General features: G+C 41.2%; 1 protein-coding gene across 4 annotated transcripts in view; it reads right to left on the bottom strand.

Moving 5' to 3' along the window:
- samd4a (sterile alpha motif domain containing 4A) overlaps positions 1 to 15,716 on the bottom strand; it is a 73,412-nt gene that overhangs the window by 23,291 nt on the left and 34,405 nt on the right. For 3 of the 4 annotated variants that reach the window (XM_082514297.1, XM_082514296.1, XM_082514299.1), the window contains 9 exons: positions 12,584 to 13,159; positions 8,205 to 8,492; positions 6,761 to 6,870; positions 5,882 to 5,968; positions 4,478 to 4,724; positions 4,294 to 4,379; positions 3,665 to 3,783; positions 2,877 to 3,078; positions 530 to 656 (listed from right to left, as the gene is read on the bottom strand). In XM_082514297.1, coding sequence (XP_082370423.1) covers positions 530 to 656; positions 2,877 to 3,078; positions 3,665 to 3,783; positions 4,294 to 4,379; positions 4,478 to 4,724; positions 5,882 to 5,968; positions 6,761 to 6,870; positions 8,205 to 8,492; positions 12,584 to 13,159 — 1,842 coding nt within the window. The remainder of the gene's footprint in view (positions 1 to 529; positions 657 to 2,876; positions 3,079 to 3,664; positions 3,784 to 4,293; positions 4,380 to 4,477; positions 4,725 to 5,881; positions 5,969 to 6,760; positions 6,871 to 8,204; positions 8,493 to 12,583; positions 13,160 to 15,716) is intronic. The other variant, XM_082514298.1, reaches the window with a different exon arrangement.

Below are 15,716 nucleotides of genomic sequence, written 5' to 3'. Positions count from 1 at the left end.
TGGCATAAATAACTGAGTGTTGATTTGCTTGGCAACAGTATGATGTTTAAATGAAGACGGTAATAGCATCATTTAAAAAAACAAAAAACAAACAGCATAGGCATAGATGGCAAAGTTCCAGAAAGTCCTGAGCAGCAGCAACACTGTGGGGAAAATAAATAAATAAAAAGTAGGAAATGGCTAGAAAAACAAATCTAACAGGCTGCATGTACAGCTGTTTAGATCTACGACTGCATAAAGGCCAACATTCACCACTTAGCTGGCATGTTCAAAGCCTGAAGATGGTTATGTAGCTTTGTCTTGTTCTAACACACATATAATTTAGTTGGGGGATTCTACTTTATTCAGCCCATCCCTGAAGTGTGACTTCTTCTAGCTGCCCCACTGTCAGCAGATACCACGCTGATGTCAGCGCCATCAATGCAGATGAATTAATGAGCCGGCATTCCTGCCAGTTCCAAGGTGTTAAAGCAAATGTTAGTGTTGTAATTAGTTAAAGTAAATGTAAGTGTGTCCCGGCATTACTTACCAGCTTGTTGGAACGTGACCACGGTTTGTGGTGTGGTGTGAACTGGTAGGGAACGTGTCCTCTGCACGGAACTGTGGGTACGACTGGGCATGCTGTTACTTCCTCCAGGATTAGCAAACCATGGACCCTGAGGAGGACATTTCAAGATTACATAGCAGAGAATGTGCAATGATATCCAAAGTCTCAGTCTTGGTGGAAATGGGTTTAAAATTTGTACAAAAGTTTTTGTTTCTGCTCTCAAAATGTAGTAAACTGAAATGTTCACCAAAACTCTGCTTGATCACTATCAGGACATTGCCAGAAAAAAAAAAAAGGGGGGGAAAAATTATTTATAACTTCACATTATTACGAATGAATGTGGATCTGGGATGCACGACAAATGTTTGTTGTTCTTTTTTTTCTTTTTGTGATACAAGGAAAGTTAATTTTGAGAAGTTCCTGCTTTATTTGAACTTAACAGTACCAGACCATAAGCATGGACTTCAGAACTCACACTGGCCTGTGGATTACGTAGTTAAGATTAAATAGAGAAATGTAATAGGCAAAATCCCATTTCTTCATTATGATTCAATGCACAAATTACAAGACCAAAGATTCTGCTCCAACTTCCCTACCGTTCCCCACATCAGCGCTTTGGCTAAAACCTTCACTGACCAAAAACATGAATGCATGAAATGTGCAAGCTTGAAAAAACTCATGTAAGACCACAACTTCTTAAATACTTTCATTCCCCACACTCCTGTCTGAATGTCTAGCCCACACCTAATGACAGTCTCAGACGCTCACCACGTGAATTCCTCACTGTAACCTGCCCATTATACCCCAACAGCACTGCCACATGCCCCTCCCCTCACCAATCCACCCCACCCACCCCCACCCCTCCAGCGCCGCAGGCCAGGGAAAAACAGGAAATGCCTGTGCACTGTTCTCACTGCCTCTGACTGGCCCCCTCTCTCTTACATATATATAGACACACACTTAAACACTCCCTCTCTCGCTTGTTGTCCCTCCTCCTTCAACGGCACGGCTACCTCTCCCAAAATATGACTCACACATTTCCCCACCCGCCCTCCTTCTCCTCTCACTGCACATTCACACACAAGAAGGTCCAGCGTGACGAGGAGGAACTGAGGTATTTCCTCCCATTGTAAAGGATGAGAGAGCGAGAGAGAAGGAGGGAAAGAGAAGGAGGGACAGAAAGTTTTCCAGTGAACTAGGTCAGCCCAGACACAAGCGTGCCAGGATGGGCCTGAAACAGCTCCACAGCTCCTCCTGTTTCAATGTTCTGCACTGACGCAGAGCCTCTGGTATGTGGGGTGACCTGCCTATGAGTTCCATCCACCTCACTTCATTTGCCAGACACCACCACCACTGTTACTCTTCCTCACCCTGCATTTCTTTGTCATGGAATAAAAAGACTATTTCAGGCAGAATACATGCTGAAGAAGGAATTCTGCTGCCCGAGGTACTGTAAACATCCTGGAATGTATTATTATGCACTACAAAATGTTCCTTTGTACAGTCACATACACCACTGCCATTCACCACAGTCCCTTTAAACACACAATTTAACTCCCATTTAGTACTTATTGAAGTCAGACTTAAGGAATCAGTACATGCTGTAGTATATTGTAAACATAAATATGACTGAATCTATATAAACCAAGTCTGCTGAAAAGAGGGAACACTGCGAGGGGCTGTGGGTCAGGTGGTAGTGCATGCTGAGGTTAGCGACTCAATCCCCTGTTGTTCAGTCCATGTCAAAGTATGCTTGGGCAAGATTGTCGCCCATCTATTGGAGTGGGAGTTTGTGTGAATGTTAGACAAAAAGGGCTTAGGAATACATAAAAGCATTGTAGGTGTTATATTGGGTGAATAAGAAGTGTAGTAGAAAGCGCTGTGATTGCTCAGAATAAGTAGAATAGTGCTATTTAAGTACCTCTCAGTTCAACAAAACATCCTCAACATGCCCAGTGTGTGGAAGTAATAAAAAAAAATTTCTTTGAAGAGTTTAGGGATAAGACAACTGATTAATATTTTGTTTAGTTTTTGAAACAAAAACATTAAATCTGCATTTTCTACATTTATAAAGAAAAAAGCTTTCAAATATTTTAAACTGTAATAGCTAATCCACAATATAAGGACAGATTAACTGAAGATGATCAATACCCACAAATTAGCTGATAACCTTGCAGATTATACAATACTGGTAATACAAGTTGGTTATTATATGCTGGTCTTCCTGTATGTGTCCTTGTTGTCCACTGGACATTCAAGCGTCCTGCTCTTCCTATTTGACGACTCATATCTGCTAACTGGTTCAAACAATCTGCTTATTTGAACTCACATGTCTTCCTTGCTTGGGACCGGTGGGTGTGCTGCTGGAGCTACGAGGTGTGGGTCCCAGCAGCCCCCCGCTGCCCAACAGGCCCAGCCTGGCACCCGGCAAACTCCGGGAGGGCATCTGGAACTGGTGAAGGCTCCTCCTGGCTGACACACTGCCCCCAACACAGCCAGTGGTAGGGAGAGAGTTGGACTGGCCAAAGCGGCTGCGACAGGACAAAACAAAAGTTGTACAGAGGCGAGCATTGTCTAAGGTGTTTGGATGTTAAAAAGAACAGCAGCTGTGCATTTAAATAATATGAAGCACAGAAGAATCTTTTTGTAAAATAATTATGCCAACTTTAATTTTCTTCCATTTTCAGGAAGCTGTGCTGCTGGATAGATAGAAAAAAACATTATATGCAAATTTCACTTGACTAAAGTAGTTTTAAATTGACATTTAATGCATATGCTAGTTTGAAAGTAATTCAGTCCAGTAGAGTATAATCATCCCAAAGCTACAACACTGCACATGAATACAGAACAGTTTTTCCTCAAACTTAACTTGAACTGGCTTCTTTGTTGTCTACATTAATTCTTTAACTGTTAGACGTAAATAAAGTAGTTTGTGTAAAAATTAGCCACTAAATTTTAACACATTTAACTTTTGCTTCCCACTTATTTAATAATTTTCACATAGAAGTCTGTCTTTTTAAAAAAATGTTTTAACAAAGTTCGTCAAACTTTTTCAACTGTCTTTATTACAGGAAATACCACTGGAAAATTAAGACTATTGCTCATCTGTGTGCATACCTCCTCTGCGGTCGGTACCCTGCAATGTCAAGCAGGTTTTTCCTCGGAATGGACCGGAACAGCCTCTGGACCTGTTGTTTCCATGACAACAGTCTCTTCTTCTGCGTCTCAGTGAAGGACTGAGAACAAGGGAGAATGGGGATTATAAAATCTGGGGTGAAGTGAAGCATTACTGCTGAAGAACATGGCTCAGTGTGGCTCATGTCACACAGCACATTTACACCAAAGCTCAATGATGCTAGGCAAAAACACAAGACATTTAACAGACAAAGAAAAAGAGTGGCTAGAAATGATCTGTTATTTATGGTAAGTAAATAACAGATCAGGGACTAATTGGACAACTGCATTTCATTTAATTAGACATATTATTACTAGTTAAACTGTCCTAAATTTCAAATGTATTAATATCAAATATATAATATCCTGTGCTGCTAATCCCTTTAAACAACATTAATATTGGTAATACACAAAATTAACTTCCATTATTGTAACTATCTGTGAACAACTATAAAATCTATTTGCTGATATATTTCATTGACTGACATTTTATTTGGTATTTGGGGGAAAAATGAATTGCATTGAACTGATACTACTATCAGATATAAACATCAAAAGGAGGGGGTGGCTACCTCATGGATAAGGCACTTGTCAATGAGTTGTAGGTAGCAGCTGATGTTGTCCTCGTCTGACCTTGACACCAGCAGCTGTGTGCAAACTGTGGACAGCACAGATATGAAAACACAGACATTAAATCCAACTCATCCCTTGGCCCCAGAAATCAATCTCAATTGCATGTTGTTGTGAGGAGCTCACCTTTGCCCATAACACGAGTGAACTGACCAGGTATATCCCCCTCAGCGATCACACTGGTGCCAGACTCAGCCTCTCCTCCACTTCCCCCACTCAGGTGGGAGCCAGGTGCGGCGCTTTTGCCTTCCGGGGTCAGCAGAGGGCGATGCAAAGAGGCCTCTTCGCCACCACTGAAAGCCTTAATAGGAGTCATGATCATTTGGTGGAGCTCCTGGAGTGGGGCACGAAGGTTACCGCCCTCTAACACATCCTGGTGGCAGCAAATGACATCAGGTAAAGATGGTTTTTACTTTACAGATGAGATCCTAAAATCTAATGAAGTGACAGAAGAATTGTATCATTGCGGGGACCACATCTATGTAAAAACATTTATGTAAAAGTGTGCCAATTCTAACCTAGATAATGAATATTTAAGGTGTAATGTGTGAAATTCAGAATCACAAGATGTTGCACAAGCAGATGAGCATCTCAAGCAAAAACAAAGAGACACACCTCCCTCCACGTTTCATTTAAGCTATTATCAGAAAGCTTCTGACACGCTGGTCAGACCCAAGCATGCTGAAGAGATCACATCTGTCAGCTGAAGCCAGCTGAGAGAAGACAAGCTGGTGGAGATGGAGCAAACAGGGAGGTGCTGCTTAAAATCCTACCCCAATGAGCTAGATTTGGATAAATCAATTGACTAATAAGTGCACTTCTTCTTCAGGAGCACTGACCAAATGCTCCAGATTGCACCCTGCCATTTCAGTTTTACTTTCACTTTCACTCTCTTCTTTTTATGATAATTAGCCAACCGTTTCAAACAGAAGGACTCACATGCAACAACACGCACGCAAGGCGTTTCTGGCTTCAAAACACAGAAGCTCAGATTACAACACAGATAGAGGGAGTGTGACTTTATTCTCTGATAAGTATGCTTTACTCCACCATATCATCACACAACAAATTGTTCAAAATTGTACAAAAAAGGGAAAAATACAGCTTAATTTCCTTCACTTATGTCCACACACGTCATATCAGCCTACCTCCCACACTACACACTTCAAAGCAGTAGACAAGTCTGTGTGAACTCAAAATACCGAGCAGCAGGTGTCTTGTTTCCCAAGCTCTTCAAATGTACAGTAACATGCTTTTAAAATGATTCGTCATTGATGAAATCATTAATGGAAAGGTTAAGCCTGAATTTAGCTGCCTCAAGAAGTTGTGGCGTGCCCTTGAGCGTCATTGTCTTGCTCTGAAGGCTGAATGAAAGAGTGCAGGGGTGGGGGAGGCAGACGGGTTTAAATTAGGAGCCCAAAAGTCTCTTTCCTGGATTAGGTGTTCCCTTAGCTGTCATCTCAGATACATAACACCAACACCACAAACAAGCTTTGAGGTGGACTGGATGCAACATGTAGTCCTTCTGACCTTTTCCAGGCTCCGGAGTAGGTTCTGCCTCTCTTTGAGCTTCTGAATGCTGATAACAATCTTGTGCCGTGCTCCTTTAGTGACTTTCTGTTGGAGGAAACAGTTTGGCATCAAACATCTCTTCTCATTGACAATACAGGCCTAATGCAATGATAGCTCTCTTACAAACACAGTGTGATAAGGTTTTTCCAAATGGAAAGAGGTTTTGTGCTTATTTTTTAAATAAACATGAGTTAGGCCTGTCTTTTTAGGACAGATTCTCATTACTTAAAACGCTCTGTTGGTTTAGACTACATTAGCCTTTCATTTGGAGATTGGAAATTTTTGTTGATGATGACTCCTCTTGGACATTTTGTTCACAACATCTCAGTGAAAATGTGCACTTCATTAGGTTCAGCCTAAAAACGAATTAGCAGCACCTGGAGGAAGTACGCAACTTCCCAGTGGACGGAGTTGTGTTAATTTTAGCTACATCCGCTGTTTCAGAATAGCCTATCCATGTCCTTACACACAAGCATCAAGAACTAAATGTCTTGTACCATTTAATACAACATTATCAGGTTTCAACTTGAGTAGATCTGACGTAGACTACACTGATTTTGTAGTCCAGGATATTAACATGTTTCTCTTTTTGCAATTCTGGGCCCTATGTCCCAGAGGTACATGCTCATCTACTATTTGTTTTTTTGTTTGTTTGTTTGTTTGTTTTTAAACACAGACTTATTGCCTTGCATACAAATAGCAATTTCTGAATTACTGTGCAAATATAAAGTTGGTATCTGTATAAAATTTGTCCAGAATAAAAGCTATACTAATTGTAGAAATTATTACTACATCAGCTCACTTTGTCTACAAGTACGTGGGTGCACATGTGTTTACCTGTGCTTCTAGTTGCTCTTCAGTCAGTGCCATCATCTCATCGTAGGTCATTGTGGAGAAGAGAGCGGCGTACTTATGGAGACGGAGACTCTTCAGCCAAGCAGGAACATCTGAGGGACAAAGACATATCACATAATCACTGCTGCAGACGACCAAACAAATGGGTCAAACTACAGAGGATGTTAAGCTTATTGCTGACACATCTTTGTACTAACGTAGAATAATAAGGGCTGCTGGCTTAGCTTTTTTTCTTTTCTAAAATATGCAATACTTTTTGCCTGTTTTGAGGACTGATTTGCAGAAGTTCAGAGACCAAAAAGGCACACCGAAAACCCACCCTCAATCTCCACCTACTCTGCCTGGTGTGATGTGGCTTGTGATTACACAAAGTTTCATGGTCTTTGAGAGCATTTGATCACTGGCACTTTTTGATTTAGCTGAATCATGAATAATGTGATAAAAGAGTCCAAAACCAAGTCTGTAATGCAGTATTTCATTGTTAGACTATGACAGCAACAACAACAGACAACTGAAAAACAAAACCCTCTAAAACAGATTTTACAAATGACAGTTTGTTCTCTTAGAACTATCAATGAAAACTGTCAGAACTGCATTCCTATTTATCTGAATGACTGCATTTCAAAAAAAAAAGAAAAAAAAAAAAAGACCCAGACGACCAGAAAGGGTTTCATGCTGTGCAGACACTGATCGCCTCAGAGTAAGGTCAATAAGGTCATTAGTTCTGACCTCTGCTTCCTCTCACAAACTGCACGACTGGATTAACAACTTGCCACGCCCTTTTACTGAATGCTTGTAAAGCACAAACAGCAGATAGTCATAAGTTTCCTCATAGAAGTGGTCCATATCAGTGATGGAGGAACCAAAAGAAAATAAGTGATGTAAATAAAGAAAGTTTCTTTGCCAAAGACACTTTAATATTGTAATATAGTGGGACTGATTAGTGGACAACCTGCTCCTCCACCTGAATCACATCCAATTACCGGTAGTAGTAAATGTCTGAAAGCTCGGCTGACTATAGTATTGAACCTAGTCTGTCTCAATACTCATTCCCACCAAATCAGTCAACCTAGGAGAGTACTTTTGATCTAAATAGGGGAGCCTGTCATTACCCATTTAACCTCACTGATAAATTGTTTTCATGTTTCATTTTTGTGAAAGCAAGTGTGGACTTCAAAATCAGTGGTTAGTTCCGACATCTTAATTTGTCTCTTGATTCTTGGAAATTAAATCTATAAAGTTATCTTAAAATCCAATATCTAGTGACTCTGTCCCAGAGTTGGCATTGCTATTTCGGGAGTTCTCCTTATTCCCTTGAAACTGTTATCCATCTATGCGCATTTCGACTGCGAGTCAGCCACCTCACTCCAATGTTTGCCATAATCCAGTAGGTCACGAATATTGAACAGGTCTCTTTCTTACTCACCCCTCATGCCACTGCCCTCTTCATGAAAGGAACTGCGATGCAGACCTGAACCTCCTCCTAAACCAGCATCCTCCAGATGCTCACTGCCTCCACTGCCAGAGGAGGCGATGCTGCTTTGTGGAGAGAGAGGTGCGTGGTCTGGGGCTGGGCCTCTAGCAGTCCGAAGATCTTCCTGGGAAAGCCATGCGTGACCCAGAAGCTGGTTGTTGGGGCCACTCATGGGGGGTGTGAGGGACACTGAGCGCTTTAAGGGACTGTGCTGTTGGCTGCCACCTCCACTTGTAAGGACTGTAAACCAACAACACCACTAGTCACTCAGACTGACTGGGAACATTATATAGTTCACGCACTCCTGTGTTCAAGAACACTGAACATGAAGTCATTTTCTTTACATTTTGGCGATCTATAGGCTTCTAATCCATATGTATTTGGACAATGACAATGACTGTGTACACCACCACAGTTGACTTGAATCAATATGTGACTTGAGCCCAGACCTTAAGGTTGGATCCAAGGGTTTGTTTGTTTTGTTCTTTGTTTGCTTTTTAAATAAAAAAATAATAATAATAATTAATGAACTGTTTAGGAATTACAGCTATTTTTGTACACAGTGCCTCAAATTAATTAGGCAAACTAACATTTTAAATGTTTATGTTTTGATGCTGCTGAGCTCGTGTGTGCATTCTTTTTTTTAAATCAATGTATCAGATTACTGATTGGGCAACTCAAACTTTTTGCTGTCTCTGATTGGTTTATTTTGGTTTTTCAGCCTATTAATGGCCACCTTCACTTGCATCAACATCTCTTTGGACCTCATATTGAGAGTTCCAGTAAATAGCTACCAAATAAAAGACCAACAACATGAAACTCCTCGGTCAGTCAATTGCCCAATTATGTCTTAGCTTCTAAAAATGGGGGACTGTGTACAAAAATAGCTGCAGATCCTGAACAGTTAATGCAGATAATTGTTAACTCTTCCACTGTCAAACAGTTTATTGTGCTATTGACCCTTCTTTGGTGTCGTTTATTCGAATGGATGATTGAAGTCTGAAGAAATGAAGCAATTTAAGAATTTATTCATGTAGCAACCAGGTGCTTCAGTATAATGTGGAAGAACCATGAACAGCCACAACCCCATGGCACCTCCTCCTCATGCTGAGCAACAGCTTCTTTTCTAAGCTTTGCTTCTTAGTTCCAATTGTCTTAGGCAGAATTTGTACTCATAGATGAACATAATATTCCTTGAAATGTTAAGGTGCACATGTTGCCGACATCAGCGCTAACGGGTCCGACAGTGACAGATGGACTGATTGACCGCTTTTCTACTCTCTTGGAGTACTCAAAGCGCTCTATACAACATGCCACACACACCCAATCTCACAAGCACTGACTCTAAACTGAGTGCTTTTCTAACGACATTCACACACATTCACACTCCGATGGATGAATCAGAGAGCAACTTGGGGTTAGTCTCTTGCCCAAGGATACTTGGCATGCAGACTAGAGGATCCAGGGATCAAACCACCAACCTTCCAATCAGTAGGTGACCTGCTCTACCTCCTGAGCTACAGCCACCCCAATAATGATCCTTCCGCAGGCTGGCTGTCATAGCAGGCCTCCCGACCACCCTATGAGACGGGCTGTGTGTAGTCTGTTCTGGATTATCTGGGTAGAGACCCATCGGCCATATCATCCTAACTGCAAATCTGTAGATGACTGCCATCATCTTGGGACGCCCAATTTGCAGCCTGTCTCCAACATTTCCTGTTATATGGAACTTCAATTGGGAGACTGTACTAGCTCTCACTTCAAATCGTGCTGCATCTTTGTTTTACAGAACATCAGCTTGAAGTTCCCCTATGGCACACCCTACCCAGATCAGTCAAATTTGGCATGCCTGGAGCAGACACCAATTTTCCACTGTAGCAAGGTCGAAGCTCACAGGTGCTGCTTATCAGAGACTAATTGGACACCTGTTTATCAGCACCTGGGATTCCAGAATCTCAAACCAACAGTCAATAGCTGAATAAGCTGTTTGGCAGTGGCAGAGAAGATTTGGCAAGTTTTTCCATTGGCACAACCCATGTACTCCACTCAATCGCCAAATGCATTTTCCTTACAAATATGACACCAGTTATTGCCAAGAAGCATTGTTACAACAAAGAAATAAGCGACCAAACAAAGTAGTTCAGACATTAAAGTAAAATGAAGTGTTTTTTGTGCTATTGGAAGAATGCGGCTGCATTTGCAAAACAGAAAATACATACGACTCTCAGGTTTATCTCCCCTTTGTGCTGCATCTCAAATGATGTTGTGCCTGTTTAATACATGCACTGCATTTTCTGCCTGGGATTTTATGCAAGTGTACATTCTCAGTGTGTAAATTTATCCTCTATATAGAGCCCTCAAAAATTCCATAGTTGGCAAAAAAAAAAAAAAAAAAGTAGCACACAACATGCCTCTTTAGGGCTTACATTAATCATAATCATCTTGTTTTATTAGAGTACTCAAAATCAGAATTTCCTGCTCACTATAAACTACAGCTCATCTGTGACATAAGTAGTTATTTAGATTTAATATCTGAAGTTTCAACCTCCAAGCAACATACTAAACAATGCCTGTTCAATGACCTGAGGAAATATTTTTCCACTGTGTAAATAACTTAAGTAAATCCATCGACCAAGATATCCATTTGCTTGAAAAGCCTTTCCTCTTCATTTCTTCATCTTAGTAAGTGAAGTCTACTCTTACGGGGTCAAACCAAGGTTACCATTACTACTAAAATAGCAATACTTTCATCTCAAAACAGTTCTAGGATCACACATTTTCCTGAGACTGTTGAAGTGGATGAAGAGAATGAAAAGGTGGAGAAGAGCAAACAACTTTTTTGTGTCGCCTGTCTGGCAGGGTAAACTGCCATCGATAGTCCAGGCTCTCTCTCCTCCTCCTATATGTGGTGCTCTTACTGTTGGCGCTATGTATAGGACTTCATGGGCTCCGTTTAAAATAGGTGCCCAGCTAACATTTCAAGTTCCACTCCCTAAATATTAGCCATTTTCCCTAAATACAGTCTGCCACAAAGGCTGCCTTACAAGGGAAAGGATGGGTGGTATGTGCTGCTGTGGTTTGGACTAAAGCTTAGAGTATGGGTGGGGTGTCATCAGGGTGTTCTCTCAGTAGAACACAGGTTGATGTGGTTGGACCATGATACTCCTATACCCCTTAATGTGACCAGATGAAGACATAACCACATGTTGACCAACAATGTAAAAATAATTTTTAATAACTCAAATTAAATACCTAAGCCAAACACTGACTTTTTCTGATGCCAGAACAACCTCCCCGTGATCATTCTATAACTCTAAATGCCAACACATAAATACCAATTTGCTTTGAGTGTGTCCAATGCTTCTATTCATTTTACATTTATATTAAAAAAACAAACAAAAAAAAAACCAAACACACACAAGAAAATATACCTATGCTCTCTGTTGTCACCAATCCTGTACTGGTAGCTGGGGTAACTCTAGTTTTATCAGTTGTGAAATCCTATGATCTTGTTTGGGACCCAAGCTGTTAGCAGTCTAACATACAAGAGGATCTTTCTTGGAGCAGCAAGCAGAGCTTTAAATGTGCCTTTATTTATAAACCTTCAGCTGTTTCTTTCATCTCCCAGGAAAAAAAAAAGAAAAGAAAAAAGAAAAAGAAAAAAACAGAGCTCTTGCATTCTTGTCTGGAAATATCCTGCTCTGACCATAGTTATGTTCAATTCCAACAGCCCAGCCCTCCCTATGTGTTGTCTTCCAGCCAACACTCAGCCTCTGTAGTTGCTGTGTGGGTTCTTCAGAGTGTACTCGGTCTGGTCAGGGTGTATTAACTGCTGTGACTATTTGCTCAGTACTTGTTTACGTTCAGTGTAGAGTGTTTCTTATACATTTGTTTAATTTATTTATAATGAAACAAGTATTTAAAAACACTGTTTTTAAATGTGGCCTGCCTTTTTTGTGCTTTGTTATAGATGCTTTTGTGCTTTTTGTGCAATTTCTTTAGTGGGCCCTTATGAAACTACTCTCTCTGATTTAAATAGAGGGTTTAGACAAGCTTCAAACCTGAGCGTTTGGCTCATAGGAATATAAGCTGATCTCATAATTTTAAACTATTGCTGTATTTAATATGAACATCTATAATTTTAATAATTACCTGACAGATTACAAGGAAATGAATAATAAGTTATCAGTTGAAATCTGAAATTAGCAAAGATTTTACAGGATGTTGCAGAAATGTAACCCACTGTATTACAATATTTATTACATCATTAAATGCACCAGTCTGTGGCTCCTATGAAAGAAACAGGAAAGACAGGACAGGTTTTCACTTACTCGCGTTACTGCCTCCGCCAATTCCAACAGTATTGATGGTTGCAGGCACAGAGGATGATGGGTAGAGAGGGAGGTGTCCATTTTCGCAGCCATGCTGATGCCAGCCTCCACCTATTCCTGAATCCCTGGAGCTCTGCCACCCATTGAGGCGGTCATCTGAGCCATAACGTTGGTGGTGATGCAAGTAGGGAATGCCTGATGAAGAGGTGTTGGTAGAAGAGCAAGATCCAGATGAGGTCAGGGTCGAAGGAGGTGTAGACTGGTGGTGATGGTGAGGCCCGGCAGGAGGAGGCCTTTCCAATGAGTCTCTCTCTCTCTCCTCCAGGTGGTTGAGCCAGAGTGCCAGAGCAGCGCGGTCTTCAGGGGAGGTGGCGGGGTGGATGAGGGCGTAGGAAAGGAGCTGCCGAGACTCCTCCAGGTGATGGCCGTGCTCGATCGTGTGGGCCAGGATGCGAGGCAGCAAGCGCATGTATTCTCCCTTAGCTTCAACGTTTCCCGGTTTGAGCAGCGGAAGATGGGTAAGGACGAGAGAGATGACACGTTCCTTGGGCTCACTCTGCCATTGGCTAATTATACCTGCAGGACAAAATGAAGGAGAAAATTAATTAATAAAAAAAAAAAAAAAAAATTATACACACACACACACACACACACACACACACACACACACACACACACACACCAGTTTAAACAGTGCTTAAAGTAGAGATGGACGATCCGATATTACGTATCGATCCGATACTGACCCAAATTACTGGATCGGATATCGGCCAGAAATAAAAAATGTAATCCGATCCATTAAATATATATATATAAAAAAAAAAAAAAAGCACCTCACAAAACTTGCTACACGGCATAACTCGGCTCATAACTGTAGCACGTCGCAGCAGTATGCATCACGTGATAGAGCGGCTGTGTGTATTTTGTAGCCTCACCAGCATTTCATCTCCGAGGAACTTATCCCAGAGAGAAGTAAAGCAAGTGTGTAAGTTCATCTCTGAATGTCTGTAAAGCATTCCCACGTTAAGCTTAACAACAGACATGTGGAGTGACTGCCTCTCTCTCCCTCCCTCTCCTGCTGCTACTTCAATCGTGAAACTGCTTAATGATCAGCTGATCGGCTTTTCTGTCGGGAGTCCGTCTCTCTTCTTTGTTTTTGGCCCACTTCTCACCAGAAAGAGGAAACCAGCGGCTGAACAACAGCAGCACTATTAAGCTTGATAAGCTGTTGTTAGAATTTATTTAATATTACTTTCTACTCGAGGATCTTTTTCTACGTAGCTGACGGCTGGTAACTGTGCAGGGGCGGATCTAGCAAAGTTTAGCCAGGGGGGCCGATAAGGCATGAACAGGGAAAATGGGGCACAAAGACATACTTTTCTTTCTTATTCTCATTTAAAATGTCTAGCGTTTAATAAATAATTATCTGACTCTTACACCCAAAGTTTTAATCTGATGTAAAATATATAGAAGTCCATTACTGTATATAGTAACTGTTAAGTCTAATATACCCTAGTAAGCTATAGTACTTTTTCCTTTGGGAAAGTACCATCTGTGAATTCTGCAATTCTGTTGAAGAAAGATGTTGAATCTATTTAATTATTCTTGAAAAATAATTTATTTCTGTGCATTCCCCCTGCATCAAATTACATTTGATTACATCGATTAAGCATCATGAGGTGGAGGGTGGTTCCCTATTTTTTTTTTTTTGCTGGGAGTTTGCAACCCTATTAGTTGGGTTGCTTAATATTTCTGCTAAGTACTCTTTAAAATACCAGAATAGGGAGGATGGAGTAGGTTTAAGTTTATTAGATTGATCAGTGTTGCTGAACTATGAAATATTTTGGGTGCAGTGTATTTTTTTTTTTTTTTAAAAACATACAAGTATAACAGAATAGCTTTAGTGTTGTTATTTATTTAAACTTGAGTATAAACTTATATAAAATGCAGCAAGATATTAAAAAAATATTTTATTGATTTATAAAAAAAAAACAAAAACAAAAAAAACCACTATATCGGATTCATATCGGTATCGGCAGATATCCAAATTTATGATATCGGTATCGGACATAAAAAAGTGGTATCATGCCATCTCTAGCTTAAAGTAAGATTTGTTTTATGATATCTAAAGGAGCAGCAGAGGGGAATGTAATTTATAGATAGACAGATGAATTAGTGAACACATGTATGACTGAAAATAGAAGACACCAAGATGATGTCAGACCCTGCACCCCGCACCATCATCGTTCTATTTTGTTCCTTCTAAAAACACCCAGGTCTGTAGATTGCTAACGGAGGCCATACAGTTTTGGACATAACGTGGAGGTCATGGAGCTCTATTGTTGTCCCAGTCAGTAGGCCATAAGAGGTCCATTCCTATCATCTTGGACCAGGGCTATAGATACAAACAGGTCAGGGCAACAACTCCGACAGCCACACAAATAGAGACACGAGGCACTAAGAAGGCCGGCTTCACTTCCGGCTTGTGAGACACGTCTGTATGATCCGTCCACAGTAGTAATTCTTAACAAAACATGTCTTACTTTGAAATCCCACACATGAGGTGGGGGGGGGGGGGGGGGGGGGAACAGAAGAAGAAGAAAAAAAAAATCATCAGCTTATCCTCCTGTTCAAAGACATCCCAAGGTCTTACTGTGGTGATGTACAGCTCTCTCTGCCCTGTCAAGTGGACAGATGCAGCTCTGACTGGGCAGATGGAAGACCCGTAAACCCTGAAGCCCCCTAAACAAGGCTCGTGTTTACATCTCTGTGAAGTTGGACCCTTTACAAACATACAAGACACAGACGTGGTGACAGCAGTTCTTTATTTGAACAGTAAAAATACTGTGGCTTGCAATGGGACACAGACACTCCCGCTCCGCTATCACGTCCGCTCTCCTTTCTCCAACTGTCACTGTGAACATATAAAGAGTCACAATCACATTCACATCCCAGCACACCTGTTCACCCCGCCTCTGCGCCGCCCCAGGAGCTCACTGCGCCACCCCTCCTCTGCAGCCGGCCAGAGACCACACCCACGCCACAATCTCCTAATGAAAGATGACCAGGTGAATACACACATTTACTCCAGGCTGGTATGTATTTTGACGATTTAGTTTGCTTTTAGACTTCC

The sequence above is a fragment of the Aulonocara stuartgranti genome, assembly GCF_965226115.1.
Source record: "Aulonocara stuartgranti genome assembly, chromosome: 1".
Lineage (NCBI taxonomy): Eukaryota > Metazoa > Chordata > Actinopteri > Cichliformes > Cichlidae > Aulonocara > Aulonocara stuartgranti.
This window is presented reverse-complemented; position numbering and strand designations above follow the sequence as displayed.